The sequence below is a fragment of the Sebastes umbrosus genome, chromosome 22, assembly GCF_015220745.1.
Source record: "Sebastes umbrosus isolate fSebUmb1 chromosome 22, fSebUmb1.pri, whole genome shotgun sequence".
Taxonomy (NCBI): Eukaryota; Metazoa; Chordata; class Actinopteri; order Perciformes; family Sebastidae; genus Sebastes; species Sebastes umbrosus.
Window position 1 is genome coordinate 4,290,289 of NC_051290.1, and position 20,905 is coordinate 4,311,193.

General features: G+C 38.4%; 2 protein-coding genes across 2 annotated transcripts in view; one reads left to right on the forward strand and one right to left on the reverse strand.

Annotated features, from left to right (window-relative positions):
* The first annotated feature begins 3,704 nt into the window (after positions 1-3,704).
* Positions 3,705-20,905, forward strand: part of alox12 (arachidonate 12-lipoxygenase) — a 32,974-nt gene continuing 15,773 nt past the window's right edge. The window contains exons 1-14 of the mRNA XM_037758341.1: positions 3,705-4,005; positions 7,409-7,555; positions 7,639-7,840; positions 8,891-8,972; positions 9,072-9,194; positions 10,275-10,381; positions 10,468-10,640; positions 10,753-10,896; positions 11,891-12,094; positions 12,972-13,058; positions 13,183-13,352; positions 13,445-13,566; positions 14,444-14,544; positions 14,632-14,802. Coding sequence (XP_037614269.1) covers positions 7,409-7,555; positions 7,639-7,840; positions 8,891-8,972; positions 9,072-9,194; positions 10,275-10,381; positions 10,468-10,640; positions 10,753-10,896; positions 11,891-12,094; positions 12,972-13,058; positions 13,183-13,352; positions 13,445-13,566; positions 14,444-14,544; positions 14,632-14,802 — 1,833 coding nt within the window. The 5' untranslated portion in view covers positions 3,705-4,005. The remainder of the gene's footprint in view (positions 4,006-7,408; positions 7,556-7,638; positions 7,841-8,890; positions 8,973-9,071; positions 9,195-10,274; positions 10,382-10,467; positions 10,641-10,752; positions 10,897-11,890; positions 12,095-12,971; positions 13,059-13,182; positions 13,353-13,444; positions 13,567-14,443; positions 14,545-14,631; positions 14,803-20,905) is intronic.
* LOC119481444 (calponin homology domain-containing protein DDB_G0272472-like) lies at positions 16,381-19,344 on the reverse strand. The gene is made up of 2 exons (XM_037758340.1): positions 17,010-19,344; positions 16,381-16,677 (listed from the first exon to the last, which is right to left on the reverse strand). The coding sequence occupies exon 1, from the start codon at positions 19,081-19,083 to the stop codon at positions 17,068-17,070; it is 2,016 nt and encodes a 671-aa protein (XP_037614268.1). The 5' UTR covers positions 19,084-19,344; the 3' UTR covers positions 16,381-16,677; positions 17,010-17,067.

Here is a 20,905-nt window from a genome sequence, read left to right on the forward strand (position 1 = left end):
GTCCCTCTGGGTTCTGTTCTGTTCAAATAGATATTTGATGATGGTCTTGCCTGCGTCACACATCTGTTATAAATCAGGGAGTAGGGGGACAAAGGGAATACCGAATCGAGCCAAATAGTGATTCAGAGTGTTCGGACCTCAGTTTGACAGCTGAGACAACACTACAGGGAGGCTTTGGGTGTCTGAATGTGCATAAACTTGAACCATATTGAAAATCTGTAGAGCAGGAAGGGTTCCAGCTGTGTTTGTTGCCAGTATCTTCTGTTTTGGTCTGATTTGTAACAGTCTTCCTGGTAGAAATAACGGGACGCAAGTCTTGGCAGGTACAAAACCAGTTCAGCCACATAATAAATCCACTTCTTAAGTTTCTGTCCTGAAACTTAGGAATCAGGTGTGGTTATTTATGCAGGACAAAACCTGCAAAAATAAAAAATAAATATGTCATTGAATGTAGCAAAAATAATATTAAAAATAAATATAGCCATTAATTAATTGATAAAGTGTGACATAAATTGATATTTCAGTTTTAATTTGCATCTTTATGTATTTATCTTTGTATTAATTCCCTTATTTATTTGCTCTTCGGTTTGATTTTCCCTTTTATTTATTTATTTGTATTAATGTTTTAATTTATTTATTTTTGCTTTTTTTTGCGTTCTTTTTTTAAGATTTATTTTAAAATGTATTTATCTATTATACATTTATTTATTTATTTTTGCATGGTTTACCTTTGCATTTCACCCCTTATTTATTTCTGTATTTTGTGTCTTTATATGTTTCTTTTGGGTCTTTATTTACCTTTGTATTAACTTCCTTATTTATTTACTCTTCTGTTTGATTTTCCCTGTTAATCATTTATTTGTATTAATGTTTTAATTTATTTATTTATTTTTAAATTTATTTTTAAATGTATATATTTATTTAATTATTTATACTTTTATTTATTTCTGCATGATTTTCCCTTTGCATTTCACCCCTTAATTATGTCTGTATTCTTTTCTTTATACGTTTCTTTACACATTTCTTTTTAAATTTCTTTATGCATTTGATGCTCGGGAAAACTCTTTAACTGGTTGGTGAACAAATACTTGATTGTTATCGCTGCATACGGCTCCACCTCCCTGGCAGTCGACGCTCCATGTCGTATAATCTGTGGGAAAATCTAACATATAGAGTACGTTTTGTTCTGGCATGTAAGGACAAGAGTTGAGCCAGAAGTAATTGCATACCAAGACAGAGAAAAATGAGCTCAAGGCCGAGAGGAACAAAGTGAGCATTCTTAGAGGCCCAGCTCAGAAGGATCAAACTGAATGATGCCTCCGTTCTACTACTAGTATCACAGAACCTAAGATAAGCTAAAACTCCACCTCTCTGGAACGTCCCTCCTTCAGACCACTTTAGTACCGCCGTTTGGCCGCTACGAAAACTGCCATCAACGACCGGCGCTCTTCCTGAGGGGCTTATCTTTCTCCCCTCACTGGCAGCATCCATCATGGAGAATCCCCTTTATGAACCTAACCCAGGGGTCAGCAACCTTTACTATCAAAAGAGCCGTTTTAGGCAACAAAAAAAAAATCTGTCTGGAGCCGCAAAACAACATTCTGAGATTTCCAGAATAATGTCATAATATTACGAGAAAAAAGTCGTAATATTATAAAGTAGTAATTTTACGTGTAATTGTCTCTTTTTTCTCGTAAAGTTATGACTTTATTCACATAATATTACGACTTTTTTCTCTTAATATTATGAGAAAAATGTCATAACTTTACGAGAAAAACATTCGTAATATTACGAGAATAAATTCATAACTTTACGAGAAAAAAAGTCGTAATATTACGAAAATAAAGTCATAACTTTAGTAGAAAAAAGCAATACCACGTAAAATTACTACTTTATAATATTACGGCTTTTTTTCTCGTAAACCTTTGACTTTATTCTCATAATATTACGACTTTATTCTCCAAAACTCAGATTTATTTTATTTTCCTCAACGTGGCCCTAATACTCCATCGTACCGTCGTACCATAGACCTACAACAATGATAATTAAAAATGAAAATATAAACAAAAAACATTTATTCATTTCCAATTTTAAAAATCCACAAGGAGCCACTGGAGAGGAGCTGAAGAGCCGTATGTTGCAGACCCCTGATCTAACCAAACCATTGTACATACGATGAGTGATGGGAAGAGGAAGCCAATATTAATTTACTTTGTTCAAACTTTCACACGGTCAACAGTCTGTTCATTACACTCCCACAGACATGTACATCCTGAATGCGGTCCTCAGGGTTACAACATAGCTGTGTTTCAGGGCTGGTTACATCATCATCATCATCTGGAGGATGAGGTGATGTGACCCAGGCTTCTCATATTACTAAATGGCTTTTTAAGAATTTTTGAGAAATTTGAGGCGGAGTTAGCAAGCTGTGACGACAGCGTGACGGCTGTGACCCCGTGACCAAGCAGACGCCACTGGGCATGTCCGATGGCCCAGTGGATGCAGAAGATCGCCGGAAGATTGGGGTACTTTTCCAGTCGGAAGTCGAGCCATTTTGGCTTCATGCGCCACTGAGCAACTCTCATAGGAATGAACGGGGCCCCGCCTCCAACGCTGTATCCAGTTCTGTTAGTACATCTATGGTTTTGCAATCTTATTTGTGTAGCCAAAAATCACAAATTTGCCTCAGGGGGCTTTACAGTCTGTACAGGATACGACATGCTCTGTCCTAGTATGACCCTCTTTGTTCAAACCTTATCCGATTGATAAGGAAAAACTTCCACAGAAAAAACCCTAACAAACAGGTAGAGCCAGAGCAACACGACCTCCTCTCCACGCCAGATAGATAGAACCAGAGCAACAGAACCTCCTCTCCACGCCAGATAGATAAAGCCAGAACAACACGACCTCCGCAACACGACCTCCTCTCCACGCAAAACAGGTAGAGCCAGAGCAACACAACCTAATCTTGTATTTTATGTTTCTATTAGAACATGTTTGCATGCTGTAATGTTCAAAAAAAACTTTATTTTCCTTGTACTGTCTGCTTGAATATATCTGTATTCACCCTCTGTCTGAAACGCTCCGTTTTAGTGCATTTCAATGGAATGGCAACGAAATTGCGTCGCTAGGCAACAGCTTGGGTCCATGTTTACTTCCTGTCAGCTGATGTTATTCACATACACTAAAACAGGAAATAAATAAACTGGCACACATTTAGAATGTTTACGTTTGAAACCGTGTAACGGTCTAAATATTAGTATATTTGTGACATCACAAATGGACAGAAATCCTAACAGCTTGTTTCAAACGCACAATTTCTGAATATACGGACTGTGTGTATTTCTCCGTATATTCAGCGTTTTGATAGTTTAACAGTATTTATAAAGCACTTAAACCTGCTTTATAATATAAATGACATGAAAAAAATCTAATCTAATCTAACTTTTTACAATATGGGACCTTTAAACTTTGGAGCGTTACTTCACTTCACTTTATGTACTTCTTTAAATTCAGTGTGAGAGAATGTGACGTTTTTCTCAGCTACTGTTGGTATGCTGCTGCTGCTGCTCTGTAAAGTGTGTTATCAGATAGGCTCATCCTGTGGTGCAGCCCAGATATTGACCCAACTTCCCTTTTGCAACTCCCTCTCTCTCTCTCTCTCTCTCTCTCTGTCCCTCTCTCTAGGTGAGACTACACAAAGCACTGAGTGTGTGAGCAGCAGAGAGTTCAGTAGAGCTGTGAGGTAACTCCTCTCCTGCTGTACAGAGTCAAACTGCGCCAGAGAGAAAACAGAGAGGGAGGATTTCTGCATTCTTACATGCTGACCAGGTAACTGTTGAACTTACTGACCTGTGAGGACTTTTTAAAAGAGAAGAAATAGGATCCGGGGGGAGAAAGGAACCAATAGGGAGGTGCCAAAATACAAACAAAGCCAGAGGAAATCTCTTTTTGGAAGAAGAGGACAGGCTAATACTCATCTGGGAAAACAGTCTGGACTATAAGGTGAGTGAGACTCATGTGCCGCAATCAACAAGTTAAAACTTTAGAAATTAAATTAAGCTGATGTGCAAACTCTTTACTCTTTCAAAGCCTAATATTCCAGGCATCTGTCCTGTCAACCTGTGTAAAAATATAGATAATATTATTGTTAAGATGCTGATTGCATTGAGTTTACTCCGTTAGGTTTGCAGGGACGTTTTGACACTGAAGTGTTGGAAGCTATTGCACTCTGGCTGACACTGCTGTGGGAAACACAGTTTCATCACTGTGTTTGGTAAAACCTGCAGTGTTGACTCAATGCGTAGGAGTGATTATCTGTTCAAAATATACCTTAAAGGGAGATCTGTCAAGTATTTAATACTCTTATCAACATGGGAGTGTTGCAAATATGCTGCTTTATGCAAATGTATGTATATATTTATTATTGGAAATCTGTTAACAACACAAAACAATGACAGATATTGTCCAGAAACCCTCACAGGTACTGCATTTAGCATAAAACAATATGCTCAAATCATAACATGGCAAACTGCAGCCCAACAGGCAACAACAGCTGTCAGTGTGTCAGTGTGCTGACTTGACTATGACTTGCCCCAAACTGCATGTGATTATCATAAATTGGGCATGTCTGTAAAGGGGAGACTCGTGGGTACCCATAGAACCCATTTACATTCACATATCTGGTGGTCAGAGGTCAAGGGACCCCTTTGAAAATTATTAACTAATTATTAATTAATTACATTAATAATTAGCTGTTTTCCCTAACTTCCCCAAACGTATTTATTTCTGTATTATTTTCTTTATACGTTTCTTTTACGTCTTTATTTATCTTTGTATTAATTTCCTTATTTATTTACTCTTCTGTTTGATTTTCCCTTTTATTTAGTTATTTATTTTATTAATGTTTTTATTAATTTATTTTTACATTTATTTTTTATTTATTTATTTATTAATTTTTAAATTCATTTTATATTTATTTTTAAATGTATGTATTTATACATTTTTTTTTTTTTATTTCTGTACGGTTGTCCCTTTGCATTTCCCCCCTTATTTATTTCCCCAAACTTATTTAGTTCTGTATTCTTTTCTTTATACGTTTCTTTTACGTCTTTATTTATCTTTGTATCAATTTCTTTATTTATTTACTCTTCCTTATATTTATTTATTTTTATTAATGTTTTAATTTATTTATTTTTTGCATTCATTTTATAAATTTATTTTATATTTATTTTTAAAGGTATTTATATATTTATTTATACATTTATTTCTTTATTTTATAAATATATATATATATCTCATGAATATATAAACACATATATATATGTATATATATATACATATATATATGTGTATATATATATATATGTGTGTTTATATATTCATGAGCTCAGAGCTTGGAAAATGATTAATTAAACAATTCTTTAATTTAACAATATCCTTTCTATCAGTACAAAAGTAATAGCAAAATGTCTCCATCTAAGCCTAAATTAAAATATATTTAATGTGTGTGAATAACACCTAACACCATATATCTACTGTCAGATATGTATGCAATGACAGCAGGTCTTTGTCACGTCCTGCCACAGGTGTGCGGCCTGAAGAGCTCTTATCTGTTGTCACATCAGCTCATTTGCGTCTGTGTGGTTTAAACATTTGCTTACTTTTGGAAAACATATTCAAATTGACCATGACCAGGCAATATTCATATCAGCATGTCAGTGCCCGATGTGACAGCTACAGTGACAGCTGAGGGAGCGTTTGATTCCTATGACATGCTGGATGATGTAAAATCTTATATGCAACAGCTTAAACTGTGAATCATCATCATCATCATGAGTGTTTGAGACTAAAGTGTGTCATCATCTTCAGTAAACATTTCCTGTAGAAGCATGTGGGTTTCCTCTGAGATATCACCATATGATATGATCATCTTATCTAACTACTAATACTGCCTTGTTGACAAATTGTGGTTGTGCAGCGAGCAGAGTTTTAAAGCTAGAGTTAAGATACTGTTATCATATGAAACTAGAAAAACCTAATGAATCTATTGATACCAACCATGTCATGCTATCTTGTCACGAAGGAGGTTGAATAACACTCCAAACTTGTGCTAATTTTTGGTGAGGGAAAACTGGCATGGCATTTTCCAAGGGGTCCCTTGACCTCTGACCTCCAGATATGTGAATGCGTGAGGGTCTGAAAAATGTCTGAAAAAATGTCTGAAATTTGTTTTGAAAAATGTCCAAAAAAGTCTAACAAAAAGTTTTAAAAATTGTCTGAAAAAGTCTGAAAAATGTCTGAATAATGTTAAAAAAAGTCGAAAAAAAGTCTGAAAATTGTTAGAAAAAAAATCTGAAAAACGTCTGAAAAATGTCAGAAAAAATGTCAAAAAAAGTCTAACAAAAAGTTTTAAAAATTGTCCGAAAAAAGTCTGAAAAAATGTCTGAATAATGTAAAAAAAAAGTCAAAAAAAGTCTGAAAATGTCAGAAAAAATGTCCAAAAAAACCTAAAGAATCCATCGGTACCAACCATGTCATACTAGCTTGTCGTGAAGGAGGTTAAATTACGCTCCAAAACTGGCATGGCCATTTTTAAAGGGGTCCCTTGACCTCTGACCTCCAGATATGTGAATGCATGAGGGTTTTTGTCTGAAAAATGTCTGAAAAAATGTCCGAAAAAAAGTTTGAAAAATGTCCAAATAAAGTCAGAAAAAAGTCGAAAAAATTTCCAAAAAAGTCTGAAAAATGTTCAATAAAAGTAAAAAAAAGTCTGAAAAATGTCAAAAAAGGTAAAAAAAAGTCTGAAAAAAAGTTCGAAAAATGTCCGAAAAAAATAAAAAAAAGTCGAAACATTTCGAAAAAAAGTTTGAAAAATGTCAGAAAAAAATGTCCCAAAAAGTCGAAAAAAAGTCTGAAAATTGTTAGAAAAAATGTCTGAAAAAATGTCCAAAAAAACCTAAGGAATCCATTGGTACCAACCAACCATGTCACACTAGCTTGTCATGAAGGAGGCTAAATAACGCTCCAAACTTACGCTAAATTTTGGCGAGGAAAAAATGGCATGGCCATTCTCAAAGGAGTCCCTTGACCTCTGACCTCCAGATATGTGAATGGTTCTATGGGTACCCACGAGTCTCCCCTTTACAGACATGCCCACTTTATGATTATCACATGCAGTTTTGGGTCAAGTCATAGTCAAGTCAGCACACTGACACACTGACAGCAGACAGTTATGAGCATACATACATTTGCATAAAGCAAACATATTTGTCCCCTCCCATGTTGATAAGAGTACTACATACTTGCCAAATCTCCCTTTAAGCAACATTTTAAACAGATAAAAAATTAGTGATTAACCCACTTGTTATCAGTTGAACTTTGTGTGTGTGTGTGTTCATGTCCTTAGATGGAAGTCTACACGGTAACCGTAGCAACGGGTAAATCAGAGTATTCAGGCACCAACAACTACATCTATGTGACCCTGGTGGGGGAGAACGGGGAGAGTGAACGCACCGTGCTGGACAACCCTGGACTGGACTTCTGTCGAGGAGCAGTAAGTGTGTGTGTGATGGTGATGTGAGTGTTTATAACCAGCGATCGCAGGGATGATTTTTCTCCTTTCTCTTTCTCCGTCAGGTGGACCAGTACAAGGTGACCAGCCCTTCACCTTTAGGCCCCCTGCTACTGGTCAGACTGGAGAAACAGAGGTACTGGTTGGAAGATAACTGGTTCTGTAGCTACGTAACGGTGGAGCCTCCAGGCGGAGACAAAGCGCTGACTTTCCCGTGTTACCGCTGGTTTATAGGAGACGTCAAGGTGGAGATAAGAGAGGGAACAGGTAGGAAACACTCTAGGCATTCAGAATCAGCCGATTATTAGACTGTTGTCAGGCTATTAAATAGGCGTTATCAGTCGCTATAAGACCCATAGATGTGAGTAAATAGGGGCCTACTACACCTAGCAGTAGGTTTTATCATCTATTGACATGTTAGATCACCAAAAGAAGGTATAAAAGAACACAACAGCGACCTTTAGCAACCTAAAGAAGTTGTAGTTTTGTTGCCTAAACCTAAAGAAGCCTCTTTGTTTGTGTTCAAAATGTGATGTTTCATTCAGTTTTACATGCTACATGTTCACTTTTAGTAGTAGGTGTAGTAGGCCCCTAATGTCCCACATCTATGGTGCTTACAGCGACTGATAACGCCTATTTAATAGCCGATAACAGTCGTATTGGGTGCACGAACTCAACTCCTAATGGTCAGCTGAGAAGGTACCGTTGAGCTGCAGCTATGCCATTCAAATTTCTCCTGATAGCCGAGCATCAAGTTCTATTTTTGTCTTGGCAACAGGGACATGCAAAACCTGCTGTGTGGACTGATCATTCGTTCAGCTGTTTTATAATGTTTAGTCTAACTCAGCCTGCTATGAACCCACCTGAGCAGAGATGGATGCAGTAGTGTAAACAAACTAAATATCCGTTGTAGCACGAAATCGGCACTGATCCCAATCTTGGAACAAGGGTTGGACAAGACGCCGTGGTAGCATCCCCTGCTTTATGGTCTATCTGACTCTAAATGGGACCATAATTTACTAAATGAACACCATGCTGTATTGAAGAAGACTTGAAACTAGCAATTGAGACCATAAACTCATGTTTACAATGTTTACTGAGGTAATAAATCAAGTGAGAAGTAGGCTCATTTTCTCATAGACTTCTATACAATCAGACTTCTTTTAGCAACCAGAGGAGTCGCCCCCTGCTGGCTGTTAGAGAGAATGCAGGTTTAAGGCGCTTCAGCGTTGGCTTCACTTCTCAGACCTCAGAGTTTGGTCTGAACTGTTGCTAAAGATGCTCTTTCCTGCCTCCCCTCTCTTCCTGTCTCCGTAGCGAAGACACTGAAGGACGAGTCCTTACCTCAGCTGCTGGCACACCGGAAGACGGAGCTGCAGGAGAGACAGACGACCTACAGGTCCAAACAACACAAAGCTTCACTTTCTGGACTGGATGTGTTGTTAAAGATTTTTTATGTATTGATGTTTGTATCACGCTGTGTGTTTCTGTCTCTCAGATGGGTAACCTGGGCTCCAGGGGTCCCCAGATGCATCGACGCTGAAACGGAGGAAGATTTACCCCAAGACGTCCGCTTTGACAACGAGAAGAGGAGCGACTTTGAACATTCATTACAATATGCGTAGGTCTTTCTATACTTGTGAGGACCAGCACTGACATCATGTATTTGCCGGTCTCTAACCTTCACAACTAAATGCCCAACCCATACCCTAACCCTAACCTAAACTTAATACTAACCTTGTTTTAGAGCATGCACTTTTTTTTAAATCACTTATAAAATTAAGCAGTGACATAGACTTGGCATTTTTTAAGGTTTGATATTTTAAATCAATAAATTCTCTATAAACAAGGACGCCACCTGCAGGGGAAATTTTCTAATTACCCTGTAGCAAATGTTTTTATAGCAGCTTATTTTCTATATATATATATATATATATTAATATTATATTTTCTTAAAACTCTTTTTAAATATTTCCTAAAAAAAACAGCACTTATATTTATTTATTTATTTATGTATTTATTTATGTATTTATTTATTTTTGTATTATTATTATTATTATTATTATTATTATTATTATTTATACTAACCTATGGCTAGTATTGTTTGGTGTGTCTTAAATTAACTTAACTTAACAATTTTATTTACAGCACATATTCTCTTAAAATAGCACTTATATTTATTCTTTTAATTTTAACCCAAGCTGTGAATTGTTTGGTGTGTTTTATATTTTTTTTATATATAAATATATTATTTTTGATGAGTTTTAAATTTTACAAAATATCTGTATTCATATTTATTTTATCTATTTATTGGGGCTGCTATTTTAACATTTCTCTTTTAAAGAAAGGGGCTGATTAGACCATATTTCATGAGAGTCTTACAGTTTTTTAAACCAATCTCTCCTCTGTCCATCTTGAGCTAGTGGACTCAATTGATTTTAGGGGTTTTAGAAAACATTATATATTTTTTTTTTATGATGGCATTTTAAAGTATTTTACTCACCTCAATAAGAGTGCTGTATTTTAACCCAAACCTAACCTAAACTTAATTCTAAGCTTGACCTTAAAACCAAGTCTGAACCTTCAAACAGTCTTTTAAAGTAGGGGCGGCGACAATGTCTTCACAATGCAGAAATGTCCTCATTATGAGGGTTTAAACTATGAACAACAAATATAAACATGCGCCCTTTCTTCTCTTCAGCTTGCTGGAGTTGTCCCTGAAGAAGCTGGCCATCCGGTTTGGGAGGTCCTGGAGCGACCTGGACGATTTCAAACGGATCTTCTGGAAGCTGCGAAGCCCCATAGCTGGTGGGTAAATACACACTACACATCATATTTGTTCGAATCTGTCCTACTGCTGCTTTAATTACACACCCAGTATGTGTTTGACTCAGAGTACTGTATGGAGCACTGGAAGGAGGACGGGTTCTTTGGCTACCAGTGCATGAATGGCTCCAACCCAAGAATGATCCAGAGGTGCAAGAAGCTGCCGGAGAACTTCCCGGTCGTAGCCGACATGGTGCAGAGCTCCATGGCTCCCAGGACCAACCTGGACAAAGAACTCAAGGTGGAGAAACGCTCTACAGCCGCCTCCACCATCTATACAGGCTTTAATAATTCACCTCATCCTCTGCTCCTTCCATGTCCACATTCTTCTTCTGCTTATATCACCTGTCCAGGCAGGGAATATCTACCTGTTAGACTTCGCCATCATGGATGAGATTCCCACCAACACCATCAGGGGTAAACTTCAGTACATCGCCGCTCCGCTCTGTCTCCTGTACCAACACCCAGACGACGGACTCATACCTATCGCTATACAGGTATATATCCTCATTCACACCCATCATTCCCATAGACCGAACTCAACATGTTACTGATGTGCATGCACACAATCACACCGGCACAGATTATATTCAATGAATAGTTATTAAATATTTAATGAAAATCTGAGAATATTGAATGAAAAACTTAGACATCCGAGATTAGTGAATGCATCGTGAGAATGCTGAAAATACGAGAATATTGAATGAAAACCTGAAACTATTGAATTTAAATCTGACAGAAAAATATATACAATCAAAGAATATTGATAGAGAATACTGAATGTAAACCTGAGAAATATTTATAAAATCTTAGAAAACTGAAAGAAAAATCGGAGAATTTTTTTTTGTAAAAATCTGAGAATACTGAATGCAATTTTCAAAAATATTATGGAAATCTGAGAATACTAAAGGTAAACCTGAGAAATATTTATTAAATCTTAGAAAACTGAAGGAAAAATATGAGAATACTGAATGTATATCCGAGAAATATTCATTAACTCTTACAAAACTGAAAGAAAAATCAGAAATTCTTTTGGAAACTGAGAATCATGGATGCAATTTTCCAAAATATTATGTAAATCTGAGAATACTGAATATAAACCAGTGAAAATGTTATACAAATCTGAGAATTGTGAATGTAAATCTGAGAAATATTTATAAAATCTTAGAAAACTGAATGAAAAATCTGAGAAAACTTTTGTAAAACTCTGAGCATACTGAATGCAATTTACAAAAATATTTTGGAAATCTGAGAATACTGAATGTAAACCTGTGAATATTTTATAAAAATCTGAGAATATTTAATGCCAACATAAGAATATTTAATGTAAACCTGAAATAACATTATGAAAACTCAATGCAAACCTGCAAATACTGAATGTAAACTTAACAACACTGAATGTAAATGTCTGACGATACTGAATGGACGCTGAGAATATATGAACATCAAAGAAAGGCTGTTTATTTGATAGTTTCCCCTCCTCGTCCTCAGCTGGACCAGACTCCGGGCCTGGACACGCCGATCTTCCTGCCCAAAGACCCGCCCCTGGCCTGGCTGTCGGCTAAGATGTGGGTGCGTCACTCTGAGTTTCAGGTGTTCCAGGTGCTGTCTCACCTGCTCAGGACTCACCTGGTGGTCGAGGTGTTCTGTGTGGCTACTCTGAGACAGCTTCCTGCTGTGCACCCTATATATAAGGTCAGTCATATTATTGTGGGGATGTGAGATTCAGCTATATGTTAACAGACCACTGGGGAGGGACCTGTTTTTTGTTTTTTTGGGGGGGGGGGTTTCAAAATAAAAACCCCAGAAGGTAATTGTATCTCAACAGGGAACTCAAGACAAGTTTTTTTTTTCAAAATAAAATCTCTACAGAGTAACTCTATCTGCTATATTCTGTCTAGCGACTTACAGTTTTAAAAGTTCTAGCTACTACTACTACTACTACTACTACTAGTGCTGTTGCTACTAATACTACCACTAATGCTCCTGCTTCTGTTCCTTCTGCTTCTACTGCTACTGCTACTAGTGCTACTACTACTACTAATACGACTACTGCTGCCACTACTACTGCTGATGCTACTAATACTATTACTACTACTACTGCTACTGCTTCTACTACAACTGTTGCTCCTGCTGCTGCTCCTTCTGCTACTACTACTACTACTACTACGACTACTACTACTGGTACTACTACTACTACTACTACTACTGCTACTTTCCACCCAAATACCACTTTCTGTCTAACGACTGATAAAAAAAAAAAATTCTACTTGTAGTTTTAAAGGTTCATTCCAGCCAAACAGTACTTTCTGTCTAACGAGTTAATTGATTTCAACTTCCACCTTTGACAGTATTACAGTTTAACTTCCTGCTTTTCTAGCTTTCAACTCTGCCAGTTTTACAATTCAGTTCCGTATTTTATAACATTGAGGAGGGGTGGAATTACCTGTACTCTGATAGGTCACATGGTAAATTCAGAATAGGCAATAGACTCATGTCGCTTTCTCTTTTTTAACACAAATATTGTTTTTATTGACTAATTTATATTATTTTCTGTGTCTTCCTGCTGCAGTTGCTGGCCCCTCATCTGCGCTACACTCTAGAGATCAACGTTAGGGGGCGCACTCAGCTCATCTCGCCGAATGGCATCTTCAAAAGGGTGCGTCGTCACCTCCACTTCCACCTCATCACAGCCACAATATTGACCTTTGAAATAAACACACAGTGCTGTGTGTAAAAAACAATCTGAAGATGATTATTATGATAATGTTGGTGTTGTGTAGGTCGTGTCTACGGGTGGTGACGGCCTGTTGATTCTGGCTCAGAGGGAGTACAAGGTGCTGACCTACCGATCCCTCCAGCCCAACAATGACTTCAATGACAGAGGAGTTTCACAGCTCCCCAACTATTTCTACAGAGAACACGGTCTGATGGTGTGGGAGGCCATTCTCAGGTAGATAACACACACTGCAACGAGGTCACAGAGGTCATATTCATTACATAAATGTATGGTATATTATTATAATTATGTGCCTCTTCCTCCAGCTTTGTCTCAGGTATGGTGAACCTGTACTACCAGTCGGACCGTGATGTGCAAGAGGACCTGGAGCTCCAAGCCTGGATCAGAGACATTGCACTGGAAGGCTTCACAGAGCTCCCCAACTTTGGTCAGTTATTAATATCTTGCATTTTTTATCCTTAAAGGTCCCATATCGTGCTCATTTCGAGGTTCAAACTTGTATTTTGTGTTTCTACTAGAACATGTTTACATACTTTAATTTTTAAAAAACACTTTATTTTCCTGCTTGAATATACCTGTATTTACCCTCCTGTCTGAAACGCTCCGTTTTAGTGCATTTCAACAGAATTGCAACAGAATTGCGTTGCTAGGCAACAGCTTGGGTCCATGTTTACTTCCTGTCAGCTGATGTTATTTACATACACTGCAACAGGAAATAAAATGGGACACATTTAGAATATTTACGTATAAAACTTTGAAATGGTCTAAATATTGTAGATTTGTGACATCACAAATGGACAGAAATCCTGACGGCTTGTTTCAAAGGCTCAGTTTCTGAATACGGGCTGTGTGTATTTCTCCGTATATTGAGCGTTTTGATACTTTCACTGTATTTATATAGAACTTAAACCTGCTTTATAATATAAAAGCAATGAAAATGTCACTTTTTTTCAATATGGGACCTTTAATACTTGGCATTCATGTTAAAAAGCACACTTCCAGAAGGGCATTTTTACAAAGATATTAAAGGTACTATGTGGAACTTTCAGAAAATCCTTGTTACCGTTGAGTGAAATGCAGTCAGCATCCTGTTGTTCATATTTAGATTAACGTTACTATGTGTAATGTTATATTTTATTTGGACCAATGCCTCCATAATATAAACTAGCTTGCCGTTTGCAAATTACTTTATCAGCTAAGCATAAAATATGTAAAAGTTTTTACTAATATTAGAGGAATCATTCACATAAAGTGCTGTCAGAAATGATATATAATGTGTGCGTGTAATTCTTGATTGTGTTCAGGTCTGCCCAGTAAGCTCAGCACCAGAGAGGAACTGTCCACGCTGCTGTCGGTGTCCATCTTCACCAGTACAGCCCAGCATGCTGCTACCAACAACGGACAGGTGCTGAACACCTTCAGTACATACTTACTGACCAAAGTCAGACATCCTTTAACTCAATCTCTCTCTCGGTTGATGTTTTTTTTGCAGTTTGACTGGTGCGCCTGGGTCCCCAACACCCCGTGCACCATGAGACACCCACCACCAACAGACAAGGATGCTGTTACCATGGAGATGATCATGGACACCCTCCCTGATGTCAGCCAGTCCTGTGTGCAGATGGCTATCACGTGGCATCTGGGACGAGCACAACCGGACGCAGTGAGTGTCCATTTCTGTCTGGTTTACGTGGTAATAGATCGCACAATAAATGAAGTTAAAGGGTTGAGTACGGAAGCCCTGAGAGGCAAGTATAATACCAGAAACCTTGCAAATTGCGGCTGTTTGAAAGGTGTTGTAACACCGAAATAAACCTTCTTGCTTAAGTTCTTACGCCACTTTAGACTTTTAGTAAACCTGCAAAATGTTGCTGAAAGAAGGTGTTTTTTGTTTGTTTTTTTAACTTCTTTTTATTTCCATACATTGTTCCATTAAGTAGGGATGAATAATATTTTTTCGTCCATAGGCCAAGGGAAAACATAAATGTACAGGGAGGAAAAATAACATGTTTATTTATACTTATATTAGGAGAGAAGAGAAGAGAAGTATAGAAAAGGAATTGAAAAAGAATAAATAAATAAAAAATAAAATAAAAATGAGAGATAAAGTTAGAAAATTGAAAGAAAGGAATACAAAAAAAATAGGAATAATAAACAAAAATAAATAAATAAAAACTAAATAGAGAAAATTAAATAGGGAAATAATGATAATAATAATAAATAAATAAATAAATAGATAAATAAAAATAAAAATGAGTGATAAAGTTAGAAAATAGAAATAAAAGAATAAAAAAATAAAATAGGAATAATAATAAATAAATCAAAACGAAATAGAGAAAACTAAATAGGGGAAAAAAATAATAATAGCAAATAAATAAATAAATAAAATAAAGAGAAACAAAGTAAATAGTGATAATAAATCACAACAAATAAATAAATACCAACAAAAATTAATAGAAGAATAAAAAATGTAAATTCCCAAGTTATTACATATTAATTTAGTTTACATCAATTAAGAAAAATGAAGTTATTGGAGACCACTTCGTTATGAATACATCTGTCCTTAGGTGTAACCTTGCCGTGATGTTTTCCATGTAGTAAAAGGAAGGTGTTTTTAATTTAATTATTTTCTTTGTAACTCCAGATAAAAACAAACTTAGAAACCAACATATAAAATCAGTTGCTGTTTATTTTCAGGCTATATGAGAACTCATCAGTTCTTGTCTCCTGATCTACACATCAAACAAAACATTCAATGTTTGTACACATGACACACGCGGTGCAACTTTTTCAACATCAACCGACCAACAAACATGACAAGATGATCTATTTTATTATTTATTTATTTTTAAAAAGAGATGATTTTTTGTAGCAGAAGGTATTTCGACGGGCCTCACAGACCCGTAAGCATTAGTAATCATATATTTGTGAGGACCAGTTTCAGTTTTAGACCAGAAAAGTGAACTCACTTCACTTCACACAGTCAAAAACCAAGTCATACGCCGCCTAAGAGCTGTTTAGGGGGTTAAGACTGATCAGTCCTCACAAGTATACAAGAACTTGTGTGTGTGTGCATTAGTAATCATATATTTGTGAGGACCAGTTTCAGTTTTAAACCAGAAAAGTGAACTCACTTCACTTTTCCATGTAAAAAACCAAGTCATACGCCTCAAAAAGCCCTCTTCAAAGGGGTTAAGACTGATCAGTCCTCACAAGTATACAAGAACTTGTGTGTGTGTGCATTAGTAATCATATATTTGTGAGGACCAGTATCAGTTTTAGACCAGAAAAGTGAACTCACTTCACTTCACACAGTCAAAAACCAAGTCATACGCCGCCTAAGAGCTGTTTAGGGGGTTAAGACTGATCAGTCCTCACAAGTATACAAGAACTTGTGTGTGTGTGCATTAGTAATCATATATTTGTGAGGACCAGTATCAGTTTTAGACCAGAAAAGTGAACTCACTTCACTTCACACAGTCAAAAACCAAGTCATACGCCGCCTAAGAGCTGTTTAGGGGGTTAAGACTGATCAGTCCTCACAAGTATACAAGAACTTGTGTGTGTGTGCATTAGTAATCATATATTTGTGAGGACCAGTTTCAGTTTTAAACCAGAAAAGTGAACTCACTTCACTTTTCCATGTAAAAAACCAAGTCATACGCCTCAAAAAGCCCTCTTCAAAGGGGTTAAGACTGATCAGTCCTCACAAGTATACAAGAACTTGTGTGTGTGTGCATTAGTAATCATATATTTGTGAGGACCAGTATCAGTTTTAGACCAGAAAAGTGAACTCACTTCACTTCACACAGTCAAAAACCAAGTCATACGCCGCCTAAGAGCTGTTTAGGGGGTTAAGACTGATCGATCCTCACAAGTATACAAGAACATGTGTTTGTGTGAGTGTATGTGGTGCGTTTTTTTCGCCTCAGTGTTGAGTCGTGCAGCAGAAGAGCCTCCTGAGCCACTTGTTCTTTTTCTTGGCGATCTGGTTCTGTAGATCAGCCAGCTGGGTCTTCAGGGTGCTCTCCGACTCATTCCACTCCTGCTCCTTTTCACGCAGAGTCTCGTTGAGGTCTTCTGTGGCCTGAAGGAGGGATGACTTGTCCTTCAGCTCCCGCTTAGTCTTCTTCAGAGTAGCCGCGAGAGTGGAGTTCCTCTCTTTTTCCTCAACAAGCTGAGCAACAAAGGAGGCGGTCTGAGCTTCATGCTTTCTAGTCAGATCAGCCGTGAGGTCCTTAAGCTGTGCTGAGAGGGATGAATTTTCCTGCTCAGCTTTCTTCAGAGCAGCCGCGAGCTTCTTTTTCTTCTGCCTTTGTCGTTCCAGCTTAGACAGAATGAGGGCGATGTGTTCCTCTGTCGCCGCATTGGTGGTCTCCACTTGCTGCTTCTCCAGCTCTTCTTCGACATGCGCCTCTTCGACATGCGCCTCTTCCTGCCACCGGATCCGTCCGGCCTCGATCTCACACTCAGCCTTCTCCAGAGTAGCCGCGAGCTTCTGTTTCTTCTGCTTTTGTTGTTCCAGCTGAGACAGAATGAGGGCCATGTGTTCCTCTGTCGACTCCTGGATGGTGCTTTTCTTGTTGGAGGGCTGAGTCCGCGGCAATTGTTTGGACTGATCCACAACTTTTGCCAACCCTTCGGTCTCCACTCGCAGCATCTCCAGCTCTTCCTCAACCAGCGCTATGTCCTGCTGCTGGCGCCATCCGGCCAACAGCTCCCACTCGGCCGCCTCCAGAGCATCCAAGAGCTCGGTGTTTCTCAGTTTTTGCTCATGAAGCTGAGCAACAAAGGTGGCAGTCTGACCTTCCAGCTTTCTAGTCAGATCAGCCATGAGGTCCTTGGTGATTTGGATCCGAGCATCCGGCTGGGCAAGATTGGCACCCTGAAGCTGTGCTGAAAAGGATGAATTTCCCTGCTCGGTCTTCTTCAGAACAGCCGCGAGCTTCTGTTTCTTCTGCTTTTGTTGTTCCAGCTGAGACAGAATGAGGTCGATGTATCCCGCTGTCGCCTCCTCGGCGGTGCTTTTCTTGTCTTTACAGAAGAAGCAGGTCTTAGTCCGCGGCGAGTCTTCAGACTGATCCACGACTTTTGACAACCTTTTGGTGTCCACTTGCTGCTTCTCCAGCTCTTCTTCGACCTGCGCCTTGTCCTGCTGCTGGTGCCGTCCGGCCTCGAGCTCCCATTCGGCCGCCTCCAGAGCGGCCGCGAGCTCTGTGTTTCTCAGTTTTTCCACATGAAGCTGAGAAACCAAGCAGGCAATCTGATCTTCCTGCTTTTTAGTCAGATCAGAGAGGGATGACTTCTCCCGCTCGGCCTCCTCCAAAGCAACCACGAGGGCGGTGTTTTCCTCTGTCTGCTCCCGAAGCTCAGCCACAAGGACGGCTCTTGACCTTTTTCTGGTCTCAGGAGGACAAGGAGGAGGCTTGCGACGCAGCTTGGCCTGCTCCTCCTGTGCTTGGACAGCTTCTCTCAGCTTGCTCAGTTCACAGTGTATCTTTTGTGATTGAGTCTTCTCGCTTTCCAGAGCTTCTTCCAGTTCCAACTCGATGAAGGTTTTATTGACCTTTTCAGCGCAGAGCTCCTGTTCAAGGGCTTTAATCTCTCCCTTCATTTCGTTAAGCAGTATCTGCTGGTCTTTTATGAACAGCCACTGCTTAGCACCTTGTCCATGGGCGTTCTGGAGCGCGCCTCCGAGCCGCTCCAGCTCCGATTTCATGAACTCCATATTCATCTGCATTACTTTTCTCTCACGGCTCCAGTCGACGTCGTCCTGTTCTCGGAGCCGAACGTGGAAACTGGACTGGAGGAGGTTTCTCTCCTCGGGTGCACTTTGGGTTCGCCCCGCCTCGCCGTCCTTCAGTTCACAATTAAACTGACCTTCCGAAGAACCGGAGTGGAAATCTTCTGAAGGGTAAACCTTGGATTCAACGTATTCCGACATGACTTCTGTAGGATCAGTTGATATTCTCCTCTGTCAATGTTTTTCCGTTTGCAAAGTGCACGAACGTGTGACTGTCAAACTTCTCTGAGTGGAATAATGTCTCTGATTCACACTTGGTGCCAGTCCTGTACTTATACACTAAATATGGCTTAATTACATCATTCCGTTCCATCCTGACATTATGATGTCATATAGCAGAGAGGCTTTTAACTCCAAATGACATCGTTCCATCTATCCTGCAGTCTGCTGTTGCCATGGATACCAGTTTGTTTATGTTTGAATGTATGAATGTGATGCTTTCTGAGGATTTTCTAAAATATGGCAAAGAAAGTACTACAAAGAAATGATGGATGTCACATGCCCACTTTATGATAATCACATCCAGTTTTGAGGGCAAGTCATAGTCAAGTCAGCACACTGACACACTGACAGCTGTTGTATTTTTATGCTAAATGCAGTACCTGTGAGGGTTTCTGGACAATATTTGTCATTATTTTGTGTTGTTAATTGATTTACAATAATAAATATATACATACATTTGCATAAAGCAGCATATTTGCCCACACCCATGTTGATAAGAGGATTAAATACTTGACAAATCTCCCTTTTAAAGGTCCCATATTGTAAAAAGTAAGATTTTCATGTCTTTTATGTTATAAAGCAGGTGATATATAAATACTGTGAAAGTATCAATACACTCAATCCATTTTATCCACTTTAGACTTTTAGAAAATCTGCAAAATGTTGCTGAAAGAAGGTGTTTTTTTAACTTCTTTTTATGTCCATACATTGTTCTATTAAGTAGGGATGAATAATATTTTTTCGTCCATAGGCCCAGAGAAAACATAAATGTTCAGGGAGGAAAAAAAACATGTTTATTTATACTTATATTAGGAGAGAAGAGAAGAGAAGTATAGAAAAGGAATTGAAAAAGAATAAATAAAATAAAAATGAGAGATAAAGTTAGAAAATTGAAAGAAAAGAATAAAAAAAAAAAATTAGGAATAATAATAAATAAAAAATAAATAGAGAAAAATAAATAGGGAAATGATAATGACAATAATAATAAATAAATAAAAATAAAAATGAGATAAAGTTAGAAAATAGAAATAAAAAAATAGAATAGGAATAATAATAAATAAATCAAAACGAAGGACTTCCGGTGACGCTGGAATGTAGCAGACGTGTTGGCCTCGCTCTCCCGCGAATTCACTCTAAAACAGTACTTTTCCATAACCCCTGAGATTTAAATAGCATATTTTTGAACAGTACCTGCTATATTAAGCTCCTGCAACACCGGCATAATGTCAAAATCAGCGAAGTCTAGGAAGGGCGATGCCGAAGCTCCGAGTATGTGTGGTAGCGTTAGCTCATGCTTAGCCGACATGGCAGGCCTGCTAGAGGAGCACAGAGCTAGCATCTCCGCTGATTTTAAAACAGTCTTCGCGGCCCTCGAGGTGAAGTTGAACATCACCCAGGCTGCAGTAACTGAGCACAGCCAACGTATAGACTCTCTGGAGTCAAATGCTGATCTGCAAGATCGGAGAATTCAAGCGCTGGAGGAGCGATGCACGGCCCTAGCCGATAGCAACGCCAAGCTAACGGAAAAGACCGCGGACCTGGAAGGTCGGAGCCGAAGGAATAATATCCGCATTGTCGGTCTCTCGGGCTGTATTCGAAACCGCATACTGCATACTACTGAGGAGCGCAGTATACAGTACATACTGCGTTCCTGAGTAGTATGCAGTATGTGACAGTTAAAGGGATGTATTTAGCAGTATGCTAGACGAGGCTTTAGCCTTTAAACCAGCTCTTAAAGCAC

Excerpts from the sequence above, each read along its gene's own strand:
- LOC119481444 (XM_037758340.1), bottom strand. The coding sequence starts at position 19,083 with ATGTCGGAATACGTTGAATCCAAGGTTTACCCTTCAGAAGATTTCCAC.